This window comes from Bombina bombina, chromosome 7 (genome assembly GCF_027579735.1).
Source record: "Bombina bombina isolate aBomBom1 chromosome 7, aBomBom1.pri, whole genome shotgun sequence".
NCBI classification, from domain to species: domain Eukaryota; kingdom Metazoa; phylum Chordata; class Amphibia; order Anura; family Bombinatoridae; genus Bombina; species Bombina bombina.
The window spans coordinates 423,303,570-423,315,628 of NC_069505.1; the positions used below are offsets into that span (position 1 = coordinate 423,303,570).

Here is a 12,059-nt window from a genome sequence, read left to right on the forward strand (position 1 = left end):
CCTCACCTTAACCGAAGCAGCCAGATTAGCAGACCAGCATTTTGATGCCAGGAGGCGCCATGGACTACAGCCTAACAACGGATGGGCTAATATACAATGCCACACCTGCAAGCAGTGGGGACATATGGCACGTGAGTGCACCCAAAATCGGAGCAGACAAGCTTGGAACCAGGTCAGACAGAACCTGGCCCCAAGGGCGGCTGCTCACCATTACCAAACGGAGCCAGCCGCTCATGAGGTGTTGAGCACCCAAGCCGAGGAACCCCTGGGAATTCTGCATGAGGTGATGTCGGTCCAGGGACTTCGGGATTCGGGAGCTACTTTAACCCTGATAGCTCCCCATTTGGTGCCGGATACAGCACCCACTGGCGGATCCGTGGCAGTACGAGGGGCAGGGGGAGCAGTATACCGATTGCCCACTGCTAGAGTGGAGTACAGACCCCCAGTCACCCCAGCAGCTGCCAGTTACCAACCCCCGGCGCACCGCTATACCACACGGCCTCCGGCCACGAACTACCCTCAGAGAGCCCGGTTCAATTCGCGGGGCTACTCACAACCTATTCGGTGCTTTGGATGTAAGCAACTAGGGCACAAAAGACCAGAGTGTCCCCTAAACGCAGCGAATCAAGCACAGTCCTGGAGAAGACCCGCTGGCGGAATCCCACATAATCCTCAGCCTGTGGCCCGCTACGTAGAGGCGCCAGAATGCTGGGGCAGCCTACATGAAGCAGACCCCGTGCAAGCTGCCCACCGGAATAACCGGCAACGGGTTAAAGTGAATGGGAAGGAGGTCAGTTGTCTACGGGATACTGGTGCTACCATGACCTTGCTTCAAGAGAACTTGGTGCCTGAGAAACAGCACACTGGAGACACTGTGGCTGTGAGGGTAGCAGGGGGCACTGTGTTCCGCCTACCTGTTGCCAGGGTACATTTGGATTGGGGAGTGGGCGCTAGACTTGTGAATGTGGGGGTCAAGAAGGACTTACCTGCTGATGTTCTCCTTGGAAATGACTTGGCCCCCCTTGTTTCTGCCTATGCTCCCATGGATCCCGCTGATGTTAACCCTGTGACTACCCAAGCCCAGTCCCTCCGGGAAGAGATGCTTCCATGTTTGGGGTGGGGGCAGTACTGAGCCAAGTTGGAGCAGATGGCGGAGAACACCCCGTAGCTTACTTGAGCCGAAAGTTGTTGCCCCGGACATCCCCAAGCCGATCCGTTGGGATCAGACTGTGTATGCCGGCTTGGTTCTGGGGGAGCATTGTGGCAAACCTAGCCACTTCTGGACTATAACGTGAGAAAGGTTGTCTATAGGCTGTATATTGTGCTATGTAGATGTGACAGACCCTTCTGTCAGCACTGAAAGAGTTAACTGTGTTCAGCTTTAGCCTCAGCTATGGTGCACTGTCATTAATGTTATTGATACACAGTCCATTGTTTAATCAACCTCAGAGAGCAGACCCTAGATGATAAGGAAAGCCAAGTGTGTGTCTGTGTTTAAATTGTTATCAGCTTGAGCAAGGTATTCTATTGTATCATGTAAAAGGGCGTGTTCCCTCCATCTAATGTACAACATTCTTTCAACCCCCCTTCTGGGGGGGGGGTCAGACCTGCATAAATACTGGGCATATGAGCCTTAATAAAATTCATTCTGTTTAAACCTGACAACTGGCTGGGTTGTGAACTGCTGATTCCCTATGTAGGACATTGTTCCCTGGTGTTAACCCTTGGTATCCGGTTGGTACCGTTACACTCACCTTCCCCCAGATCATACACATCTATTCCCCATATAACACACCCACCTTCCCCACAGATCAGACACATCTATTCCCCATATAACACACTCACCTTCCCCACAGATCAGACACATCTATTCCCTGTATAACACACTCACCTTCCCCCAGATCAGACACATCTATTCTGCATAAAACACCCTCACCTTCCCCCAGATCAGACACATCTATTCTGCATATAACACACTCACCTTCCCCCAGAAAAGACACATCTATTCTCCATATAACACACTCACCTTCCCTCAGATCAGACACATCTATTCCCCATATAACACACTCAACTTCCCCCCAAATCAGACACATCTATTCCCCATATAACACAATCACCTTCCCCCAGATCAGACACATCTATTCCCCATATAACACACTCACCTTTCTCCAGATCAGGCACATCTATTTCCCATATAACACATTTACCTTCCCCCAGATCAAACACATCTATTCCCTCATATAATACACTCACCTTCCCCCAGATCAGAGACTTCTATTCCCCATATAACACATTCACCTTCCCCCAGATCAGACACATCTATTCCCCATATAACACATTCACCTTCCCCCCAGATCAGACACATCTATTCCACCATATAACACACTCACCTTCCCCCAGATCAAACACATCTATTCCCCATATAACACACTTACCTTCCCCCCAGATCAGACACATCTATTCCCCATAAAACACACTTACCTTCCCCCAGATCAGACACATCTATTCCCCCAGATAACACACTCACCTTCCCCCAGATACAGTTATATGCACACTGTTTGAGGCATCAGTTACTACTGAACATGTGCAAGAGTTACAGTGTCTATGAGTCTGTGATTGGCTGATGGCTGTCACATGATACAGTTATATGCACACTTACTGAGGCACCAGCCCCTGCTGAGCATGTGCAGGAGTTACAGTGTATATGAGTCTGATATTGGCTCATGGCTATTACATGTTTAAAGGGACATGAAACACCATGTTTTTCTTTCATGATTCAGATAGAGCAGTGATCTTAAATAACTTTCTAATTTACTTCTATTATCACATTTTCTTCTTTCTCTTGGTATTTTTTGTTGAAAAGCAGGAAGGTAAGATCAGGAGCGTGCACATGTCTAGAGCACTAGATGGCAGGATAAAGGGATAGGAAACCCATTTTTTTTTCATTTTTCAAATTAAAAATACAATTAAAAATTTTCCAATGCATTTCTATTATCAAATTTGCTTCATTTTTATGTTATTCTTTGTGGAAGAGATCTCTAGGTAGGTATCGTGCACATGCCTGAACCAGTACATGATAGGAAATAGTGCTGCCATCTAGTGCTCTTGCTAATGTATAACATTATTATAAAACTGCTGCCATCTAGTGCTCTTACTAATGTATAACATTGTTATAAAACTGCTGCCATCTAGTGCCCCTGCTAATGTATAACATTATTATAAAACTGCTGCCATCTAGTGCTCTTGCTAATGTATAACATTATTATATAACTGCTGCCATCTAGTGCTCTTGCTAATGTATAACATTGTTATAAAACTGCTGCCATCTAGTGCTCTTGCTAATGTATAACATTGTTATAAAACTACTGCCATCTAGTGCTCTTGCTAATGTATAACATTATACAACTGCTGCCATCTATTGCTCTTGCTAATGTATAACATTATTATAAAACTGCTGCCATCTAGTGCTCTTGCTAATGTATAACATTCTTATAAAACTGCTGCCATCTAGTGCTCTTGCTAATGTATAACATTATTATAAAACTGCTGCCATCTAGTGCTCTGGCTAATGTATAAAATTGTTGCAAAACTGCTGCTATATAATGCTGCGGGCATGTGCATACTCCTAAACCTACATCCCTGCTTTTCAACAAAGGATAAAAGGAAAACATAGAAAACTTGATAATAGAAGTCATTTGGAAAGTTGTTTTAAAACTGTATGTTCTGAATCATGAAAGAAAACATCTGGGTTTTATGTCCCTATATGGAAAATGATAGATGGTGCTCTATCTATAATAATAATTGTATTACTGTGGCCACACTAGGAGAGAGACCCCGGTCATCAAAGTCTGGATTACAGTATCCCAGAGGGACATTCACAGCCCTAAACAGCTCTTGGCCCTGCCCCCTTTGTCATATCTCAGCTAATTAGCAGCTTCTATGTTCCTAATTAGTAAATTAGAAAATGCCCAACATTAAACAGACAAAGGCTTTCAGCTGATACTTACACTAAACATTATCCGTCTGGCAAAATCCAAAGCTGACACACAATTCTGGGCTTTGAAGCATCTTCACCAATTACAGAGTCGGTTTTTGTGTTGATGTCGTTGCCAGATTAATGGCAGCAAGAAGCAAAGCCATCTGTTTGCCCACAAACCAAGAACAGTATAGAAGACAATGATGGAAAGCATCCAAAAACGCTTCCCAGGCGTAGGGGGAGGGGCTGAATTCTTATTGTGTTACTGACTTGTTCCGTAGGGCTTCCAGCACACTATAAATAAATATCACATACCTAGCAGGTGGCCATACCTGTTGTGTGAACATTTAACTCCTATATTGTTACTTTCACAATTTCATAATCCAACAACCAAATGTGCCAGATTAGCAACAAACAATCAAGATGGCAGGTTCCTTAGTTTAGTGATTACATCACAGGTTGTAGGGTCTGTAAAGGGTCTGATCCTGTTTAATAATGTGTTGTGTTCCAATAGATGACGTGTACATTTAAAGGGACACTAAACCCACATTTTAATCAGCTTTCTAATTTACTCCTATTATCAATTTTTCTTCAATCTCTTGCTATCTTTATTTAAAAAGCCGGAATGTAAAACTAAATGTAGCCACTAATAAGTAAGCACTATCCAGGGTGCTGAACCTAAAATGGGCAGACTCCTAAGCTTTACATTCCTGCTTTTTAAATAAAGATAACAAGATAATGAAGAAAAATGATAATAGGAGTAAATTAGAAAGTTGATTAAAATTGCTGATCTATCTGAATCATGAAAGGAAAAAATGTGGGTTAAGTGTCCCTTTAACCTGATGTGTTTGAAGACCATAGAAATTTGATTGTATTTCTCTCTAACTGATTATGGTTAATGTGGGCATGCATATTTGTTTTGTTGTGTGATTGGTCATTTGTATTAGTGTAAATATACTTATTATTACTTTTAGTTTAATGTAATTAATTAAGCAAGTAGTGTTTGCATCTGTTTGTGGACATTCATGTCATCCAATATCAGTATATTTTGCCCATGAGCAAAATAATTTGAAATGTTTTGGGGAAGACCGTTATAGTTTAAACAGTGTAGTCTGGGGTTATATGAAGTCCATGTGGAATTTGTCACAAATGGCTGTTTATTTCTCAAAGGTGACAGCCATTACAGAACTGAAATAATGACCAACATCTGCCCTTTGTCATGTACAGTAGCTCGGCACTGCACTTACACAATTAATGTTACGATAAAAAGATTCTGTCTGCACAACATTTCTGATTTTTCTAAGGATCCCACAAATGTCATTGGCTTTCTATGAATGGGTCTAATGAAATAAAGAAACTGTTGACTAAATTCATTAAAATTTCAAGAAACCCACAAGAGAGAAACATTTGTCTCCAATGACTTTTATAGAGTTCATTTGTAAAATGTGAAGTGTATCTAAGTGAATCAAGTATCACCAACTCCTATGTTACCCTAAAGAGGCAATTCATTAAAGTGTGAAATAGTTCTCTATATCTCACTGATTCAGCTTCAGAAACTCCATATGGTAGAATGGAATATGGAAAGGTGTTTGTTTGTTCCAGTGTTAACCATATGAAAACAGGGAACACATTAAATAAAAGTGACACATTTAACCCCTTGGCTATCAGATATGTTGCCACTGTTTATGTGCCCTCTGCAGGTCTTTGTTCCCAGAGCCAGTCATGTGAGGTAGCAGCATGGAGTGGGTGACACGTCTGTCCTTCCATGTGCTGTGAAAATTCATGGCTTTTCATACTGTCCTGTTACCCTTCCTCAGGGTGCAGAGTTGGGGGCATTTGGATGTCACTGATTGTCAATACCTTGATAAGATTGTCTGTGCGTTAGACAGTTAACCCTATGCCAGTGTTCGTCCCTTTGCCCTTTACACCTTCCTTGCGCCCTTTAACTCCTTGTTTTCTCCGGGTTGTGATCCTCTTGTACCGAGCAGTCCAATCTCCTCTCTTAACCTTCTCACTTTCCTCTCTCTTCTGTTCTTTCCTCTCCTTCTCTTCAGGTATGAGAATCTTGGTAAACTTGTTGCTGGACACCCTGCCCATGTTGGGAAACGTCCTCCTCCTCTGTTTTTTTGTCTTTTTTATCTTTGGGATCATTGGCGTACAGCTGTGGGCTGGATTGCTCAGAAACCGCTGCTTCCTGGATGACAACTTTACTATGTGAGTCCGGGGTCACGTAGTCCTGAAGATGGGGGTGTGGAAGCAGAAGGTTGTCAGTTAGACAGTTGCAGACACAAAGTTCCACGGGAGAGTTATGTACTGAGATATTACAACTACAAGAGAGGTTGTGTAGTTATGTTATGGTAGTCACAGGTGAGATCAGGTAGTCATGTTATGGTAGTCACAGTAGTCATGTTACGGTAGTCACAGGTGAGATCAGGTAGTCATGTTACGCTAGTCACAGGTGAGATCAGGTAGTCATGTTACAGTAGCCCCAGATGTTATCAGGTAGTCATGTTACGGTAGTCACAGGTGAGATCAAGTAGTCATGTTACGGTAGTCACAGGAGGGATCAGGTAGTCATGTTATGGTAGTCACAGGTGAGATCAAGTAGTCATGTTATGGTAGTCACAGTAGTCATGTTACGGTAGTCACAGGTGAGATCAAGTAGTCATGTTACAGTAGTCACAGGTGAGATCAGGTAGTCATGTTATGGTAGTCACAGGTGGGATTAGGTAGTCATGTTATGGTAGTCACAGGTGAGATCAGGTAGTCATGTTACAGTAGTCCCAGATGTTATCAGGTAGTCATGTTACGGTAGTCACAGGTGAGATCAAGTAGTCATGTTACGGTAGTTACAGGTGAGATCAGGTAGTCATGTTATGGTAGTCACATGTGGGATCAGGTAGTCATGTTATGGTAGTCACAGGTGAGAGTGCCTGTTAGTGCTACAGACTGTGTATTGTGTGTGTGTATCAGTGCCTGTTAGCGCTACAGACTGTGTATTGTGTGTTTGTATCAGTGCCTGTTAGCGCTACCGACTGTGTATTGTGTGTGTGTGTATCAGTGCCTGTTAGCGTTACAGACTGTGTATTGTGTGTGTGTGTGTGTGTGTATATCAGTGCCTGTTAGTGCTACAGACTGTGTATTGTGTTTGTGTGTGTCAGTGCATGTTAGCTCTACAGACTGTGTATTGTGTGTGTGTCAGTGCCTGTTAGCGCTACTGACTGTGTATTGTTTGTGTGTGTGTATCAGTGCCTGTTAGTGCTACAGACTGTGCATTGTGTGTGTATCAGTGCCTGTTAGCGCTACAGACTGTGTATTGTGTTTGTGTATCAGTGCCTGTTAGCTCTACAGACTGTGTATTGTGTGTGTGTATCAGTGCCTGTTAGTGCTACAGACTGTGTATTGTGTGTGTGTGTATCAGTGCCTGTTAGCGCTACAGACCGTGTATTGTGTGTGTGTGTGTGTGTGTATATCAGTGCCTGTTAGCATTACAGACTGTGTATTGTGTGTGTGTGTATCAGTGCATGTTAGTGCTACAGACTGTGTATTGTGTTTGTATGTGTCAGTGCCTGTTAGCTCTACAGACTGTGTATTGTGTGTGTGTATCAGTGCCTGTTAGTGCTACAGACTGTGTATTGTGTGTGTGTATCAGTGCCTGTTAGCGCTACAGACTGTGTATTGTGTGTTTGTATCAGTGCCTGTTAGCGTTACAGACTGTGTATTGTGTGTGTGTGTGTATATCAGTGCCTGTTAGTGCTACAGACTGTGTATTGTGTTTGTGTGTGTCAGTGCATGTTAGCTCTACAGACTGTGTATTGTGTGTGTGTCAGTGCCTGTTAGCGCTACAGACTGTGTATTGTTTGTGTGTGTGTATCAGTGCCTGTTAGTGCTACAGACTGTGCATTGTGTGTGTATCAGTGCCTGTTAGCGCTATAGACTGTGTATTGTGTTTGTGTATCAGTGCCTGTTAGTGCTACAGACTGTGTATTGTGTGTGTATCAGTGCCTGTTAGCTCTACAGACTGTGTATTGTGTGTGTGTATCAGTGCCTGTTAGTGCTACAGACTGTGTATTGTGTGTGTGTATCAGTGCCTGTCAGTTCTCCAGACTGTGTATTGTGTGTGTGTCAGTGCCTGTTAGTGCTACAGACTGTGTATTGTGTGTGTGTCTATCAGTGCCTGTTAGTGCTACAGACTGTGTATTGTGTGTTTGTGTATCAGTGCCTGTTAGTGCTACAGACTGTGTATTGTGTGTGTGTATCAGTGCCTGTCAGTTCTCCAGACTGTGTATTGTGTGTGTGTCAGTGCCTGTTAGTGCTACAGACTGTGTATTGTGTGTGTGTTTGTATCAGTGTCTGTTAGCACTGCAGACTGTGTATTGTGTGTGTATCAGTGCCTGTTAGTGCTACAGACTGTATATTGTGTGTGTGTGTATCAGTGCCTGTTAGTGTTACAGACTGTGTATTGTGTGTGTGTATCAGTGCCTGTTAGTGCTACAGACTGTGTATTGTGTGTGTGTGTGTATCAGTACCTGTTAGTGCTACAGACTGTGTATTGTATGAGTGTATCAGTGCCTGTTAGTGCTACAGACTGTGTATTGTGTGTGTGTGTATCAGTACCTGTTAGTGCTACAGACTGTGTATTGTATGAGTGTATCAGTGCCTGTTAGCGCTACAGACTGTGTATTGTGTGTGTGTCTATCAGTGCCTGTTAGTGCTACAGACTGTGCATTGTGTGTTTGTGTATCAGTGCCTGTTAGTGCTACAGACTGTGTATTGTGTGTGTGTATCAGTGCCTGTCAGTTCTCCAGACTGTGTATTGTGTGTGTGTCAGTGCCTGTTAGTGCTACAGACTGTGTATTGTGTGTGTGTTTGTATCAGTGTCTGTTAGCACTGCAGACTGTGTATTGTGTGTGTATCAGTGCCTGTTAGTGCTACAGACTGTATATTGTGTGTGTGTATATCAGTGCCTGTTAGTGTTACAGACTGTGTATTGTGTGTGTGTGTGTCAATGCCTGTTAGTGCTACAGACTGTGTATTGTGTGTGTGTGTGTGTGTGTCTATCAGTGCCTGTTAGTGCTACAGACTGTGTATTGTGTGTGTGTGTCTATCAGTGCCTGTTAGTGCTACAGACTGTGTATTGTGTGTGTGTATCAGTGCCTGTTAGTGTTACAGACTGTGTATTGTGTGTGTGTGTGTCAGTGCCTGTTAGTGCTACAGACTGTGTATTGTGTGTGTGTGTCTATCAGTGCCTGTTAGCGCTACAGACTGTGTATTGTGTGTGTGTGTGTGTGTGTGTGTGTGTGTGTGTGTGTGTATCAGTGCCTGTTAGTGCTACAGACTGTGTATTGTGTGTGTGTATCAGTGCCTGTTAGCTCTACAGACTGTGTATTATGTGTGTGTATCAGTGTCTGTTAGTGCTACAGACTGTGTATTGTGTGTGTGTATCAGTGCCTGTTAGTGTTACAGACTGTGTATTGTGTGTGTGTGTGTCAGTGCCTGTTAGTGCTACAGACTGTGTATTGTGTGTGTGTGTGTGTCTATCAGTGCCTGTTAGTGCTACAGACTGTGTATTGTGTGTGTGTGTCTATCAGTGCCTGTTAGTGCTACAGACTGTGTATTGTGTGTGTGTATCAGTGCCTGTTAGTGTTACAGACTGTGTATTGTGTGTGTGTGTGTCAGTGCCTGTTAGTGCTACAGACTGTGTATTGTGTGTGTGTGTGTCTATCAGTGCCTGTTAGCGCTACAGACTGTGTATTGTGTGTGTATCAGTGCCTGTTAGCGTTACAGACTGTGTGTTGTGTGTGTATCAGTGCCTGTTAGTGCTACAGACTGTGTATTGTGTGTGTATCAGCGCCTGTTAGCGCTACAGACTGTGTATTGTGTGTGTATCAGTGCCTGTTAGTGCTACAGACTGTGTATTGTGTGTGTGTATCAGTGCCTGTTAGTGCTACAGACTGTGTATTGTGTGTGTGTATCAGTGCCTGTTAGTGCTACAGACTGTGTATTGTGTGTGTGTGTATCAGTGCCTGTTAGTGTTACAGACTGTGTATTGTGTGTGTGTATCAGTGCCTGTTAGCGCTACAGACTGTATATTGTGTGTGTGTGTATCAGTGCCTGTTAGTGTTACAGACTGTGTATTGTGTGTGTGTATCAGTGCCTGTTAGTGCTACAGACTGTGTATTGTGTGTGTATCAGCGCCTGTTAGCGCTACAGACTGTGTATTGTGTGTGTATCAGTGCCTGTTAGTGCTACAGACTGTGTATTGTGTGTGAGTGTGTCAGTGCCTGTTAGCGCTACAGACTGTGTATTGTGTGTGTGTGTATCAGTACCTGTTAGTGCTACAGACTGTGTATTGTGTGAGTGTATCAGTGCCTGTTAGCGCTATAGACTGTGTATTGTGTGTGTGTATCAGTGCCTGTTAGTGCTACAGACTGTGTATTGTGTGTGTGTATCAGTGCCTGTTAGCTCTGCAGACTGTGTATTGTGTGTGTGTATCAGTGCCTGTTAGTGCTACAGACTGTGTATTGTGTGTGTGTATCAGTGCCTGTTAGTGTTACAGACTGTGTATTGTGTGTTTGTGTGTCAGTGCCTGTTAGTTCTACAGATTGTGTATTGTGTGTGTGTGTCTATCAGTGCCTGTTAGTGCTACAGACTGTGTATTGTGTGTGTGTGTCTATCAGTGCCTGTTAGTGCTACAGACTGTGTATTGTGTGTGTGTATCAGTGCCTGTTAGTGTTACAAACTATGTATTGTGTGTGTGTGTGTCAGTGCCTGTTAGTGCTACAGACTGTGTATTGTGTGTGTGTGTGTCTATCAGTGCCTGTTAGTGCTACAGACTGTGTATTTTGTGTGTATCAGTGCCTGTTAGCGTTACAGACTGTGTGTTGTGTTTGTATCAGTGCCTGTTAGTGCTACAGACTGTGTATTGTGTGTGTGTGTATCAGTGCCTGTTAGCGCTACAGACCGTGTATTGTGTGTGTGTGTGTGTGTATATCAGTGCCTGTTAGCATTACAGACTGTGTATTGTGTGTGTGTGTATCAGTGCATGTTAGTGCTACAGACTGTGTATTGTGTTTGTGTGTGTCAGTGCCTGTTAGCTCTACAGACTGTGTATTGTGTGTGTGTGTATCAGTGCCTGTTAGTGCTACAGACTGTGTATTGTGTGTGTGTATCAGTGCCTGTTAGCGCTACAGACTGTGTATTGTGTGTTTGTATCAGTGCCTGTTAGCGCTACCGACTGTGTATTGTGTGTGTGTATCAGTGCCTGTTAGCGTTACAGACTGTGTATTGTGTGTGTGTGTGTATATCAGTGCCTGTTAGTGCTACAGACTGTGTATTGTGTTTGTGTGTGTCAGTGCATGTTAGCTCTACAGACTGTGTATTGTGCGTGTGTCAGTGCCTGTTAGCGCTACAGACTGTGTATTGTTTGTGTGTGTGTATCAGTGCCTGTTAGTGCTACAGACTGTGCATTGTGTGTGTATCAGTGCTTGTTAGCGCTATAGACTGTGTATTGTGTTTGTGTATCAGTGCCTGTTAGTGCTACAGACTGTGTATTGTGTGTGTATCAGTGCCTGTTAGCTCTACAGACTGTGTATTGTGTGTGTGTATCAGTGCCTGTTAGTGCTACAGACTGTGTATTGTGTGTGTGTATCAGTGCCTGTCAGTTCTCCAGACTGTGTATTGTGTGTGTGTCAGTGCCTGTTAGTGCTACAGACTGTGTATTGTGTGTGTGTCTATCAGTGCCTGTTAGTGCTACAGACTGTGTATTGTGTGTTTGTGTATCAGTGCCTGTTAGTGCTACAGACTGTGTATTGTGTGTGTGTATCAGTGCCTGTCAGTTCTCCAGACTGTGTATTGTGTGTGTGTCAGTGCCTGTTAGTGCTACAGACTGTGTATTGTGTGTGTGTTTGTATCAGTGTCTGTTAGCACTGCAGACTGTGTATTGTGTGTGTATCAGTGCCTGTTAGTGCTACAGACTGTATATTGTGTGTGTGTGTATCAGTGCCTGTTAGTGTTACAGACTGTGTATTGTGTGTGTGTATCAGTGCCTGTTAGTGCTACAGACTGTGTATTGTGTGTGTGT

At 43.5% G+C, this 12,059-nt stretch overlaps 1 protein-coding gene across 1 annotated transcript in view; it reads left to right on the forward strand.

The window, feature by feature from the left end:
* Window positions 1–12,059, forward strand: part of CACNA1I (calcium voltage-gated channel subunit alpha1 I) — a 682,041-nt gene that overhangs the window by 144,581 nt on the left and 525,401 nt on the right. Inside the window, exon 4 of the mRNA XM_053689431.1 lies at window positions 6,031–6,190. Coding sequence (XP_053545406.1) covers window positions 6,031–6,190 — 160 coding nt within the window. The remainder of the gene's footprint in view (window positions 1–6,030; window positions 6,191–12,059) is intronic.